We start from the raw sequence: 15,394 nt of genomic DNA on the forward strand, positions 1-15,394 counted from the left end.
ATTAAATTTTTAAATTTTAAACTGGGTCACTACAGTATTAAACTCAAAAAAATTACAAATTATAGAATTTAAATGCCCTTAACTCCGTAGCAAATTTCAAAGAATTCCAACAAACGGTTTGATAGGTTTAATAAAAAGAGCCTCAAACGGTAGCTACGTTTATTTATTTTTTAATTAAATTTAAAAATTTTTTTTTAGGGTTGTTATGTAAACTATTATAACATGTGATACATTGTTGAATTCATAAAAAAAATCTCTTTTCAAAAATCATAAAACTAACGCCTGTTGCCATTTAAAAAAATCCTAGTTAGCTTTGTATCTCGAAAACAAATGATGGTATAAAACTGAAAAAATTGCAAAGAATAGAATTTAAATGCTCTTAACTCCATACCAAATCTCAAGGATTTCTAAGAAACCATTCTCGAGATATTTAACTGTTGCCATACTTTGTAGCGACCCTGTATATGCGCATATTTTGTTCATTTTTTTGTGCATATAATCCGAGCTTTAATCATCTACATACACTGCTATTAAAACCATGTTTTCTTCGTTTCCTCTTCTTGTTCTTCTCATATAGATGCATTTGTCTGTGCTGAGGTGTCTTAAATTCAACTTCTGTAGGTTCTCATCTAATTTTTTGTACCATTGACGACCTGACTGCTTCAATCCATATAATGCTTTTTTCAATAAACAAACTTTGTTTTGGAACACGACTTCTTCTCCAATTTCATTTATTCCTTCAGGTAATTCCATGTAAATTTCCTCATCGATATCCCCATTCAGGTATGCTGTTACAAAATCCAACTGATGAACTATTAAATTGTATTGTGCTGCGATGGCCATTATTAGTCTTACAGAACATAATCTTGAAACAGGTGCAAAAGTTTCTTGGAAATCTATTCCTGGCAATTGGGCATAACCTTTTGCAACTAATCTTGCTTTTCGACGAGCGATCGTACCATCGGAATTAAATTTTGTTTTCAGAACCCATTTACAGCCTATTACTTTTCGATCACTTGGGCGATCAACTATTTCCCATGTTTTATTTTTCTTTAGAGAATTAAATTCATTTTTCATCGCTTCTCTCCATTCTTCGGATTCTTGTCGTAAAAATGCTTCTTTAATTGTTTTTGGATCTTCTTCAGTAATTTCATTTGTTCTTGAACCTTCTTTCTCTGTTATTTCTTCTTCACATGCTTGTACGTATAATTTCTTAGGTCTCCTTTCTTTCCTGTATAAAGAAATTTTGGTCTTCCAGGTTTTCGCTTTTCTCGTGTTTCTACTTCTCTTCTTTCGTTGTAATTTTCTTGCAAGTTTTTTATTTCTGTTTGATCTTCTCATTATTACTAGCTTCACGTTCTGTTTCTTCATTTTCTGGTTGATTTTCTATTGATTCATTTTCAAGTTTTCTATAATTGTTCAAATATATTTCAACTTCTTTTTCTTTCTTCATAATATCTTCAGAAGTAAATTCTTCCTGCATCGGTTGTCCATTTATACTTCTAAATGGACATCTATTTCTTAAATAATTTGCTGTAGAAATTGCTTCTGCCCAAAATGAGGGCGACAATTGCGATTGTATCATCATACATCTTGCCATTTTTACTAAAGTGCGATTTCTTCGTTTTGCGACGCCATTTTGTTCTGGTGTATATGCCACCGTCATTTCATGTTTTATTCCATGTTTCTCCAAATAACTTTCAAGTTCATTACATAAATACTCAGTTCCATTATCCGATCGAAGACATTTTATTCTTTTTCCTAGCTGATTTTCAACCATTGCCTTGTATTTAAAAAATGCACTGGCAGCTTCACTTTTCTTCTTGATAAAGTAAATTTCGCACCAACCTGACTTATCATCAATAAACGTAATAAAATATCTTGATCCACCAATCGAGTTGGTCCACATACATATATCGGTGTGAATTATGGTGCTATTCTCTAAGCAAAAGTCGCCCACTGTAACTCTATAACTCTATAAGCTACATTGTGTAACACAAAATGGTATTCTCTAAGGGAAATTGTCTCTGTAACATACATTCTATAGCTTACAGTCGCTGTAAATTTATGGTGAGACAAATCGTCACCATAAGCACTGTAAAGCCTCTGTAAGTCATCAATTCATCATAAATGTCAGTACATGTAATCTTGACGTTTGGTTTCATGTTAATTCTGCCTGGTTCTACCGATTATACCGACTCACTATCACAAAGATAAACATGAACAACGCCCATTCTTGTGGCGATAAAACGGGACCAGTACCAATTGCATTTAATTTCATGGACAACTTATACCAAGACTTCTGTTCGCGTTATCTCAAAGGACCAGATTTATTGCGATATCATTTTGCGCTTCTAAAATTAGTAGGTAAAGTAAAGATTTCTTTGCGGCATGCTTCTCGTTTATTTCTCGCTTACAAGTGCCGTAGAGTATAGTCGTATAGTCTATAACCCCCACCAGTGGTAGGGGCTAACGGCCTGAACAACTTCCAAATGTAATTTGAGGAAATATTTGGATCTAATTCGCCAGAACGAAAAATATCATCCGTTTCCATTAAGTTCGAATATTCTTCGTACTGCTCGAAAATTGTATTTTGACACCTTTTACGTTTTGTAATTTTTCATTTTGAAACTTTCCATTTTTGAAAGGTACGAAATTTGCATTGTTCACTTGGGAAAAGCTTTTTCCACTAATTTTCAAATGTATTAAATAGCTCTGTAAGGCAAATGCTTACAGAGGTATTTAGAGAATACGAATTTTATGTATCTCTGTAAGGACGTTTCTTACATTGCTCTGTTAGCTACATACTGTAACTTTTTACATTATATAGTGAAATTTTAGAGAATAGCACTATTAATTCCAATAATGTTTCTTTTCGATGTGATTCATTTCTTGAAAAAGATTTTCTAGTTTGTTTTGCTTTCAAACAAATTGAACAATTTATTAAATGTTCATTGCATCCAATATTCAAACCATAAACTTCGTCACTTCTTGCAAGTTCTTTTAATTGTTGTTCGTTAATATATCCAAATTTTACATGCCACTCTTGTATTTTTGTTCTTGAAATGTTCATTGTACTGTAGCAGGTCAATTTGCCACTATTCGTTTTGGCCGGGGTAGGAGGCCAAGAGGTCCTACTTATGCTCGCGGGACAATAAGATTGCTGTTCGAAATACAGGAACAAGCAAGATAACGCATGGCATTTGGCAACGCGACGCGCCCACCTTGCTGTAACCTTTTCGGGGCGCTCATTTCGAAATAATTCAGTTTGTTTGTGCCGTCAGTCAATTCATTTTTAGTTTATCGGTTCAGGGTTCATTTTTTGTTGATCGTTTCACTTTCAGTTTCGCTTTCAGTTTTCTTTTGTTTCTTTCGCGGTTTCATTTTGAGAATTTTCTTGTAGAGTCTTGGTGCCAGCCGTATCGTCGTTCTTCCAGTTTCGTACCGTCGTTCGCAGGTGGTCCGTTTTGTGGGGGCACGTCAGGATCACGCTGTGATGCCGCGCCTGGTGTCGCCAGCGTAGTAGTATCTCGGCGGGTCCCAAGCGCATCGGGATCATCTGCGGATGTCGTTTTGGGATCAAATTCTGGAAGCAACATCTATCGTGTATTACGCGCGGACTCACCGACACATTACCGCTTCAACATCTGGATTTCCCAATCGGTGACGTCCAACGTAAACAATCCGGCGCCATGATCGACCATCTGTCAGTTAGCGCGCAAGTGTAGGATCGCCGGAAGTTGTCATCGGGATGCGCGGTCCGTGCTATTACCGGGACGCCTTATCGCCCAACGGAATAACGTCCAGATCTTTCGTGTTGCTAGCCTAGATTCGGGGGTAGCCAAGAAAACCCATCGCGAGCGGAAATTAGAGGACTCGGTCGGCGTCCGCCGAGCGGGCGGCTGTGCCGCAAGTCGCGAGCTGCGAATCACGTGCGTGGCGTTCGGGATCCGCAATCATCCCTGTGGGTGGATTGCCGAACGCCATGGCGCTTATCGTCCGGCGCTGCCAGCCTCCGGGGCCGTCGAGGAGCCCGAAGATTTACCGTACCGTTTTACCGTTTACCGTTTTGCCGTGGTCGAGAAACCCCTCGTCGTCTAGCGAGATCGAGGTAATTATCCGTCATTAGCGAATTCACTTCACTAATTTTCGTCTATTAGGGGTAGTTCGAGCCAGATTACCGTACCGTACCACGAAGGAGAACCGGAAAGTCCTCCTTCGATTTATCGTGAAGCAACCCCTTTCAGCGGAAAGGAATCGTTTTGAGGGTGGTCGAGAGCCACGTCGTTTTGAGGGTGGTCGAGAGCCACATCGTTCTTTGAGTCGGCGCCCGACAAGTCATCATTCGTAAGGACCGTTTACCGTTCAAATAATGAATACCGTCAAGGTCACGCCGTGACGCCGAAAAGGAACAGTACCGTACCGCAGTCGAAAGGATGCAATCGAGGACACACCACGTTACCGGCATAAGATAAGTCGTACAATTTTATTGCGGAATCATAAGAACTTGCGCCTCAAATTTCCCGCTTCTCAACATTTAGAACCGTCTCATACTTGTAAAAAATTTCAGAGTTCAAACATTTCAGATTTTTAACAGATTTCACAAATTTCAAGTTTTCAATTTTGCATTTCAATCATTAATAGCAGTTCTTCTACTTTCAGGAAGTTTGCAAGGTTCCCATAGTCGAGTCAATTTTTCGGAACTTTTCCGACCGCAGTTTTTTTTTGACATTTTTTTAGCATAAAATCAAAGCTAATTTCACGTTGTAAATTTACAAAAGCAGAAGACTGCGTTTCCTTTTTGTTTTACATATGTAACAAATTCTTTCTTTTTTTACATCGGAGTTGTATTAATTTTAAGTTTATTCACAACAATAAGTTACAAGGTCCCTGTAAGGGAAAGCTTTCTTAATAAGACCAGAATAAGAGTATTGTATAAGATCATTAAGGTGAACTGGTTCGAAATTCACAATTGAACAGAATTACGTAGAGTAACGTTTGCCAATTCCACGGACCAGTGCACCCTTTAATAAGCACATCTTATTTCCTGGACTGTTGGCCCTAAAATTGAATAAACTCATTTATTTAATTCCAAGGGATTAAGTTTTTTATTTTTGTACTGTCTCCGAAGTAGAAGGGAGTACTGAGCACTTGTCCCGGCAGCTGGACAAGCTTACAACCAGCTCAGAACAATAGCTGCCTGGCGCCCATTTTTTTAATTTGTGAACCCACGCCCTATGCCCCGAAAACCCCCTGAGAGCCCGGAGCAGTCACTGGCCACTTTTTGGTCACAGTACTTGCAGCTGCTGTCTCTCCCTTTTTATCTAGAATTTCGAGAACGTAGTAAAGATGATTTCTTTTTTGACCAATCATAATTTCTTTTCCATCTTTATCAAGGATATAACAACTGCGCACTAATTAATGTAGGATGTGGGGTAGTTAATGCACACTTTAAAGTTGCAGAACTATATTAACGGATAAACAGTAGCAATACAAAAATAGCCGGCTTCTTCTTGGTGGCTGGCGAACGACTAATTAGTGCGCAGCTCGGACGTCCGCGCCTGCGCTGCTCTTGTGCGGGTGGCGATTCCTTTCCACCCTACATCTCGGCCATCCTCTCCGTCATACGCCCCGAATGGTTTCATCTGATCCGCGCTTGATGTGGTGTTCTTCGGACCCTCATGGTTCCCAATCTTCTCAACTTCATATCTGTCGATTCCCGTCCTATTGGTAACCCGGTATGGACCAAGAAATTTTGGCAAAAGCTTTGAACAAGGAGCAAACTGGGTTCGCTTGATAGCTACCAAATCACCAACTTGGTACTTCAGGGACGACTTTCTCTTCTTGTTGTATGTTCGACAATTTTCAATTTGAATTTCTTCTATCTTCCTCTTCGCCTCTTCCCGGAGACTTTGCCTATCCTCTATGAACTGATTGACAAATTCTTCTTCAATCATTTCCTTCAATTTTAGATCTTCAGTTCTTCGGATTGTCACCCCAAAAAAGAGTTCAGAAGGCGACCTCGCGATACTTCTATGATAAGTTGAGTTTAGGGCTTCTTGAACTTTTCTCAAATGCTTATACCATTTTTCGCTGTCATCCAACGACAGTTTCGTTAATAATGGAACTATAGTTCGATTGACTCGTTCGATCTGCCCATTTCCTCGAGGAACACCTGTGGTGATGTGAACCAACTTGATTTTTTCTTCAGCGCAATATTCTTCAAACTTGGCTGACGTAAAAGCCGCGCCTCGATCTGATATAATAGTCTTCGGATTGCCAAAGATACTTTGCTGATCTTTCAAGTGCCGAATTACTTCTTCTGAGTTTGTGGTTTTCGTTGGGTATAGCCAAACAAATTTAGTAAACGCGTCTATCACGGCAAAAATATATTTGTATCCTTTCTTGGTTTGCGACAATGGACCCAAGTGATCCACATGGTAAGTTTGTAAAGGTCTGTCACCTTTATCAATAGGGTTCAGGAAACCTTCTTGCTTCCCAGATTTTCTTTCAGCCAAAATACAAGGCACACAATTGGATACTATTTTCTTGATTTTTTCTTCTAACCCCGATATCCAATACTCTCTTTGAACTAATTCTTTAGTTTTTCTAACACTAAAATGTCCATTTTCATGCGCCAACTTTATAATTTCTTCTTCCATTTTTTCTGGTATGACCAAAAGTTTAGTTCCATCTTCATCTTTATACAGTAGACTCTTCTCAAACACAAAATTTTTGTATGGTTTAATTTTTAGGACTTCTGTTATTACCTTCAGGTGAGCATCGTTCTGTTGAGCCAGAGATAACTTTTCTAAAAATGCATTTTTTATGCTCATTACGATGGGATTCCTGCTCAAAGCGTCGCAATGCTTCATGGAATTTCCTGGACGATGTTCTAACACGTAGTCAAATTCTTCGAGAAGTAGAGCCCATCATGCCACTCTGGTCACCAAATCTTTTTTCTTCATGGTCATGGTAAAAGCTGAACAATCTGTCTTGATTCTGAACTTTATACCAAGTAAATACGTGCGGAACTTTTTCAAGGCTTCAATTATAGCTAGTACTTCTAATTCATAACTACTATACTTCTTTTCAGCGTCTGATGTTTTGCGACTCATGTAGTATACGGGATGAAATTTGCCGTCAACATCATCTCGTTGCATAAGCATTGCTCCGTATCCATCCCTGCTTGCGTCAGTGTAGAGTTCAGTTTCTTTTTCGAAGTCGAAGATCTTCAGTACAGGTTCTTCACATAATTTCTGCTTTAACATTTCAAACGACATCTTCTCTTCTTCTCCGAATTTGAACTTTCTTTCACCTTTTAACAAGTCGCTGAGTGGTTTTGCTATAATCGAATAATTCTTGACAAACTTTCTGAAGTATCCAGTTAACCCCAAAAAACTTTGAACTTGCTTAAGAGTTGTTGGTTTCGGAAATTTTGTCACTGCGGCGATTTTTCCCGGCGATGGACGAATAACACCATTTTCAACTTCATGTCCCAAGTTTCCTTTTCAAAAATTGGCATTTTTTCCAATTGATAAGTAGATCGTATTCTTCAGCTCTTCTCATCACTGTTTTCAGCCTGTCTATAGCCTCTTCTTCATTTTCTGCTGGTATAACCAAATCGTCCATGTAGGCTAGAACCAAGTCTTTCTGAATCAGGTCTCGGAAAATATTATTAATGAATCGTTGAAAGACAGCTGGCGAGTTGCATAGGCCAAATGGAGCCTTTAAAAATTCATATTGACCGGACGGTGTGACAAACGACGTATACTTCGTACATGATTCTTCTATAGGAACATGGAAAAATCCATTTTTGAGATCAATGGTTGTAAAAACCCTGGAGCTACAAAGCTTGTCGAGTTGATCTTATATAACGGGTAATGGATACCTGTCTTTAATGATTTTGCTGTTTAATTTTCGGAAATCAACGCAAATTCTTGTTTCACCATTCTTCTTTTTTACCAATACGATTGGACTTGCAAAATCTGACGAGCTAGGCTTTATGATTCCGTCTTCTAGTCACTGCCGTATTAACTCGTCGACTTCTCTCTTTTCAGATAATGATAACCTCCTGGGAGACTGGAAAACGGGCTCTTCATCTTGCAGAATTATCTTCATAGTCACGTTGGTCTTTTTCGTTGTTTTAGGAGTATAGTTTTCGACCATCTTCTTTATTTCTTTTTTATGCTTTGATCCGCCAATATCCAGTTCTTCTTCTTCTTCTGGTCGCAGCAACATGACCGCGTTTTCTTCGGTCAGAAGCTCATCACAAGAGTCCTTTTCGTCTTTAAACTTCGGTCTTGGAACGACTTCTATTTTTTCAGCATTTGCCATCAAAGTAACATGCATTAGAATCGGTTTACCTACAATCAAAGTCATATCTATAGGCATTTCCCCGTCAGGTACGACATGTAGAATAGTCTTGAACGACGCCTGATCAATTTTCAGAACAGCTTCAAATTGTCCTAAGGCTTTCACCAATCCCTTTCCAAACCCAGTGAAAGTAATTTCTTTTCTTTCAAAGTTGGGCGCGCCCAGGTCAAGAAAACTCGTCAACGTGATCAAGTTAAAATCGCTTCCGGTATCAACTAACGCCATCATTTTTACTCCGTTAACTTCCAAATGTTTATGCATACCATGATCGAGTTCTGCTTCTTGTTCTTGAATTCGTAAAGCTTTCTTATGATTTTTGTTGTCAGTTGATCCTTCTTTCTTTTCTTCTTGTTTACTCGGGCAAGCGTTAGAAAGATGACCAAATTCGTTGCAGGAAAAACACTTTGTCCCTTTCGACTTATCTTTACATTCTTTCGACTTATGTCCCTTTCTGCCACAGTTATAACATCGATCTTTTGTCGTCATTGGCGCCGGTTGTTTATACTTTTCATCTTTTGGTTTTACTTCGGCTCTTCTTTTTTCTTGGCTGTTCTTGAATTTTGTATATACTAAAAGTTTTTCCTTCAAATGTTTAATACTTTTAGCACCGTACAGAATTGACTTATTTGTTTCTTCATCTGGAATTCCCTGTACCACGTAATCTATCAAAGCACTTTCTTCTACATCCCCCTGACTTGCAATTTCTTTCATACTAAACAAATTCTGCTGAAAGGTTTCGTCAGATTTTTTCTTCCGTGAACTCAACTTCTTATGAATTTCTGCGCTGTTCGTGTGTTTTCCAAATTCTTCTAATAGTCTTTTTTTCAAAATCTTCCATGACCTAACTCCATGTTCAGAACGCAGAAATAGTCTGGCAGTACCACTTAGTGACTTTTTCCCGTACACAAATTTTTCAATTGAAGTCCACTCCATAATTTCAGCTGTTTCTTCAAAGTCTTCAATAAACTTTGCGATAGTATAACCGTCATCGCCACTAAACTTCTGTAAGGCATCATCGATATCTCTTGAACTCATGCTAAATCTTGGTGTAAATTCGCCTCGAACATGTCTTCTACGTTCTCTCCTTACAGGTGATTCTTCACATTCTGATTCGCTTTCTTCGTAGTTTTGGCGTCTTTCTGTTGTTTTCTTTTGTTTTCGATTGGCGTTCTTTACTCTTCTTCTGATTTCCTGTTCATCTTCGGTTTCTTCTTCAGAGTCACCCCATTTGTTCCTTTTTTTTCTTTGAGTTTCGTCTTCTCGTTTTTTCCTGCGCCATTTAACATCGTTGACATTTTTTTCCAGAGCTTTTGTCTTCGGTGTCTTCTTGTTCGTTTCTTCGTCGTTGTCTTCTTCAGTATCGTCATAAAATGCATCGTCGTCTTCATCATCTTCGCTGATGCTCTCTTCTTCGTCATCTTCGTCTTCTTCGTCGTCGTCTTCTTCTTCGTCATCTTCTCTTTCTTCGTCTTCACAGTTTTTCTTTTCTGCTGTCTTCATTTTTTTCGCCTTCGTCGTCTTTTTCTTCTTCACCAATTTGTCAATGTCCATTAGACACGAGCAAATTCGTTCGGTCAAAGTTTCGATATCGCCGTAGTAGTCTATGCTTAAAATGTTTGCCACAGACACAAGATCAGCTACACCGAAATTAGCCGTAATGTACACAATTTTCGCACTATGCTCAGGTGAACTGTCTCCGAACTTAAAGCCGTTAAATTCCCTTAGTCTTTTTCGATTGTCGCGATCACCCAACTGTTCGAAAACTATTTGATGCAACACTTGAATTATCTTCTTAGGGGCTTTTTTAATATTGTCCGCAATAAATGCAATTTGACCGAGGTTTTCAATCATTTTTCACTAGTTGCCGACAATTGTTCACCGAATGTCACAGATGTTATGCGTCGTGTCCGAGTCGTTCACTATTTATTTTCGTGCGTTACCTTTATAGCGATCACCTTACTTCCGTTTTGTTCGTCAACTTTTAAAATTCCACGTCTTTCGTCTTGATCCGTCGTTAAATTGGAATTCGTCAGTATTGGCCTCGTTGTTTTCTTGGAAGAAACACAATGCCGCCAGCTGGAGAATCGCTAAAAATAGCACTGCTGCCTCACCACGTTGCCGCCGTCCGTATGTGACGCTGACACCGGCTGGATTAATGAATCGCACAAATCACTAATTTATCCATCGACACACTAACTATCCAACCATCCCGGTTGAGCCCCCAAAGTTGTAGGATGTGGGGTAGTTAATGCACACTTTAAAGTTGCAGAACTATATTAACGGATAAACAGTAGCAATACAAAAATAGCCGGCTTCTTCTTGGTGGCTGGCGAACGACCAATTAGTGCGCAGCTCGGACGTCCGCGCCTGCGCTGCTCTTGCGCGGGTGGCGATTCCTTTCCACCCTACATTAATATCAAATATAAATTTAATATTACAACAAACTCTAGTGGGTACATACAAAATAAATATTTGTGCAGCAAAATTTAAACAGATGTCGGATTTGTACAAATAAATAATAAATAAATCAACACAACTAGTGACCTTAAATAAGTAAACCAGAGATAGCACTCTTTATACGTATGTAATTCTAAAGACCATTCAAATGGGGATATTTTGATAACGTCTTGAAATGACAACTATTTGTTTACCATTGAGCCAAAACGCAAATAAAGCCGCAATCTATAAATGAAAACCAAATATCTATTTGGATAATGATACAATAATGTTTCTAAACAAGGAAAATTATAATGTTATGTGATCTCTAGGTTTTGTTCTTCGTAACAGGAGAAATTGTGATTACTCACCAGTACATAATTAATGTAACGGGATTCAAGAAACGTCTGCTTTCCAATCGGTGGAAATGAAGATTACGGATAACCACCAATATAAACAATTTACCGGTTTCAGTATAGTTAAGCGTTGGTTTACATTCACAAAAGTTGGATGGTAGGTGAGTCATAACTGTACTAGTACAGTTATAGAATCATAACTGTACTAGTACAGTTATGCTGTAGGGTAATATTGCCATAGTGACAATAGTGACATGTCAACAACAATCAACAAATGAAGACAATATCTAACTTTATTCATTATTAATTTAAACAATCGGAACTAAAAACAACAATAATTACTTAAATAGACGGAACTCTGCCATAGTAAAAGTGAACTGCACTTCATAGCATGGGGCATCGGGTAGTACCTACGTCCAAAATGATGAGGGGCAGAGGGGCTATATTTCTTCGACTCTATAAACAAAAAGATAAATACGCTACGAAACTAACACTATGAGCACTTACCAGTTCATGAAAATACGCCAACATCACTGTCATTTACACTTATAACCTTATTTAGATCCTGCCCTTGTTTGAGTGTCTCTATGATTTCAGATAAGTACCTCCTGCCTTTCGATTTTTCCGGTATTAAGCTATTTAAAGCTTGTTCTTCTTCATTTAAGACGTTTTCCGGTAAAACACTATCATTCAAACTCATTTTGCGAAATGTCTGTTTGTATAAACAACCAAATGTAACTATGACACTCGAACATATCATGCAAACGCGATCAACTCAATCTATTTGTGTCTTTGGATTTAATTGTTTTAAATTCTCTTCGGCTTATTCTGAAACCGGTAAACTATTGAACAAACCGCGGATGTTATGAATCATAACAACCTTAGATGTCTTAAAATCCTCGCTCTACGAGCTCGGATTTCAAACCGACATCTGCGGTAGTTATGATAGTCATAACATCGCTAGGTATGTTAATAGCTATTACCGGTTTCAGTATAGTTAAGCGTTGGTTTACATTCACAAAAGTTGGATGGTAGGTGAGTCATAACTGTACTAGTACAGTTATGGAATCATAACTGTACTAGTACAGTTATGGTGTAGGGTAATATTGCCATAGTGACAATAGTGACATGTCAACAACAATCAACAAATGAAGACAATATCTAACTTTATTCATTATTAATTCAAACAATCGGAACTAAAAACAACAATAATTACTTAAATAGACGGAACTCTGCTATAGTAAAAGTGATCTGCACTTCATAGCATGGGGCATCGGGTAGTACCTACGTCCATAATGATGAGGGGCAGAGGGGCTATATTTCTTCGACTCTATAAACAAAAAGATAAATACGCTACGAAACTAACACTATGAGCACTTACCAGTTCATGAAAATACGCCAACATCACTGTCATTTACACTTATAACCTTATTTAGATCCTGCCCTTGTTTGAGTGTCTCTATGATTTCAGATAAATACCTCCTGTCTTTCGATTTTTCCGGTATTAAGATATTTAAAGCTTGTTCTTCTTCATTTACGACGTTTTTCGGTAAAACACTATCATTCAAACTCATTTTGCGAAATGTCTGTTTGTATAAACAACCAAATGTAACTATGACACTCGAACATATCATGCAAACGCGATCAACTCAATTAATTTAAAGACGAGTGTTGGGATTTAATTGTTTTAAATTCTCTTCGGCTTATTCTGAAACCGGTAAACTATTGAACAAACCGCGGATGTTATGAATCATAACAACCTTAGATGTCTTAAAATCCTCGCTCTACGAGCTCGGATTTCAAACCGACATCTGCGGTGGTTATGATAGTCATAACATCGCTAGGTATGTTAATAGCTATAACATAAGCAATTAACTCGCAAAAACATTATTAAAAAATCTACAGAAGGATCAGATAATAAGAGAGTTACCAAACATAGATAAGTGATAATTCTGAAATAAATCTAAGTTCCTTCTAAAATGACATTTGCAGTTATTTCAAGTCCAACTACGCATTGTTCAAGATAATTATATCCCTAGCAAGTACTAGGATGTGTTTGAGATCATTCTAAAGTTGATACATAAATCTGAGAAATCTTTGCAACTGTTGAAACAAAATTAGGAACTTAGGTTGTTTAACATATTCTCGTAGTATAGTCCTACAGAAACTGTAGTGGAATTCGGCTTTGCTTGTAAATTTAAGGGTGACCGATACTGGCGAAGTGATTCAGTTTTGCCACCTTTATAACGCAGCCACTAATACACAGTAAAGTACATACATATATAGATAAGTATGGAAACCAAATTGAATTTTTACCTGAAATAATAAGCCCTGAGGCCCTGACCGTTTCCACGTCCTTACCGAAAGATTATGGGAGCTTTATGGTTTGATCTGGTTTATTAGACAACCAATAAATACATTTCTTATTTTGTCTAAAAATGTGAGACATAATTTTCTTGTGGAAAATGGTCGAATAATAAAATTATTAATATTATAATAGATTAAAATGATCCAATAATATGAAGTCCCAAAATTCATGCCCATAAATAAATGTCTTTTTCGCATTAGACACATTACACGTCGTATGCGAAAAAGACATGTTTTTGCAACGAATTACATACAAGATTTTTTATAATTCCGTAAACTATTAGGCAAACAACAAGAAAAAAGAAATATAATCTGTTCCAAAATCAAAAATCCACCAACAGTGCATTCTACCTCGAAAATACAACCGACAATGTCGCCGACTTTTGTTTTTAGTGTGTCTGCAAGTGTCAGAAAAAAGTGGGGTTGTGAAAGAAAACTGTTGGACAGTCGTTTTGGTGGTAGTTCATCGTGTTTTTTATTCTCATTTTATTATTTCTCTCAAAAAGTATGATATGGTAGCTAAAACCTTTTTCTACATAATAATTATTTTGTGTTTCGTAAATAAACTGAACAGTTGAATGTCAAATTTTGGCGGGAGGTTCAGGCAACCCAAAAAAATTAAACTCATTTCATTGGTTAACGTAGACGATTTTCATAGCAACCGTCGAAAAATGAGAACTCGGATTGTCGCATCGGATAAAATAATGTAATTAATAATTATTATCAGAAAGGGTTTTAACGTATCTAGTAGTGAAAAAAATTGTATATAAACCACGGTAGAGAACATTTTCTAAGACTCGCTTACATTATTGCCCTCGACGCTTCGCGTCTCGGGTAATAATCCAGCTCGGCTTAGAAAAATATGTTCTCTACCTTGGTGTAAAACATACTATTAATTGCTCTAGCGGTTTAATAGTAATTATACACCAAGGGAAAGAAGACATTTTTTTAAGCCGAGGGAATAAAAAAGCGAGGCTTAAAATTGTCTTCTCTAGCGTAGTGTATATATTATTTTTTTCACTACTAGATACGTTAAAACCCGTTCTAATAATAATTATTAATTACATTATTTTGTCCGATGCGACGATCCGAGTTCTCATTTTTCAATGGTTGCTATGAAAATTGAAAATCGTCTGTCTACGGTAACCAATGAAATCAAAGAAAATCTTTTGTTGCTAGGTGACGGCTGTTCATTATTAACCACTGGTTAATAATAAAAAATTATTAACTACTTAGTAGGAGAGAAATTCTACTTCTGGGTTCAGTTCGAGAGTCAATAATGACGCCTTCTAAGACTAGCTGTGAAAACATTTTTTTTATTTCGCTAGCGGTTTAAAAATGTCAAGTAAATGTCAAAGTGGGATGCGCCAGAAATGATAAAACCGAATGCGGAACAGAAAAAGATGGCTTTTTTGATTCACTCGGGGTTTGATCTCCAAAGTAGCCGGAGGTACGTTCAGTACTTCCAGCAGCCATTTTGTGACCACGTGCTTTACATTTACAAGATAAATTATTTTTCTAATTCTTGTACTTAAATTGTAGTCGCGGTTTGATTATTCACACATCATTCGTTCACTATCGTGTTAAAATAAAAATTATATTATTTTCTTTGAGTATTTGATGACCACGTGACTGTTTAGAATCTTGAATTAATTTCTTTATCGCGAAGTATGTGATCTTCTTGCATTTACCGAACTAGTATACAATCATTATAAAACATTTCAATTCAATATTTTTGCCTTGGAGTCTCGAGTTCGGGAAGCTACCGCCAGTGTTCGTCGCACTCAATTAGCTGTGGTCCGGCGTAAGAGCGCAAAATTAGCCTCGTCACCCCCAAGGGGGCCAGCGACCAAACTAGG

General features: G+C 37.6%; 1 protein-coding gene and 1 long non-coding RNA gene across 2 annotated transcripts; both read right to left on the reverse strand.

Moving 5' to 3' along the window:
* Positions 1-3,352: 3,352 nt before the first annotated feature.
* Positions 3,353-9,927, reverse strand: LOC138129413 (uncharacterized protein DDB_G0286299-like). The gene is made up of 2 exons (XM_069045704.1): positions 9,553-9,927; positions 3,353-3,586 (listed from the first exon to the last, which is right to left on the reverse strand). The coding sequence occupies exons 1-2, from the start codon at positions 9,925-9,927 to the stop codon at positions 3,353-3,355; spliced, it is 609 nt and encodes a 202-aa protein (XP_068901805.1).
* Positions 9,928-12,317: 2,390 nt separating this feature from the next.
* LOC138129004 (uncharacterized) lies at positions 12,318-12,821 on the reverse strand. Its single transcript, XR_011159003.1, has 2 exons — positions 12,550-12,821; positions 12,318-12,498 (listed from the first exon to the last, which is right to left on the reverse strand). It is a non-coding gene; the product is annotated as an uncharacterized lncRNA (long non-coding RNA).
* Between the last annotated feature and the right edge of the window lie 2,573 nt (positions 12,822-15,394).

Source organism: Tenebrio molitor, chromosome 4, assembly GCF_963966145.1.
Source record: "Tenebrio molitor chromosome 4, icTenMoli1.1, whole genome shotgun sequence".
Lineage (NCBI taxonomy): Eukaryota > Metazoa > Arthropoda > Insecta > Coleoptera > Tenebrionidae > Tenebrio > Tenebrio molitor.

Excerpts from the sequence above, each read along its gene's own strand:
- LOC138129413 (XM_069045704.1), bottom strand. The coding sequence starts at position 9,927 with ATGGACATTGACAAATTGGTGAAGAAGAAAAAGACGACGAAGGCGAAA. Across the intron at positions 3,587-9,552 it reads AACAGGAAATCAGAAGAAGA|AATTTGATCCCAAAACGACA; the intron begins GTAAAGAACGCC and ends TGTTGCTTCCAG.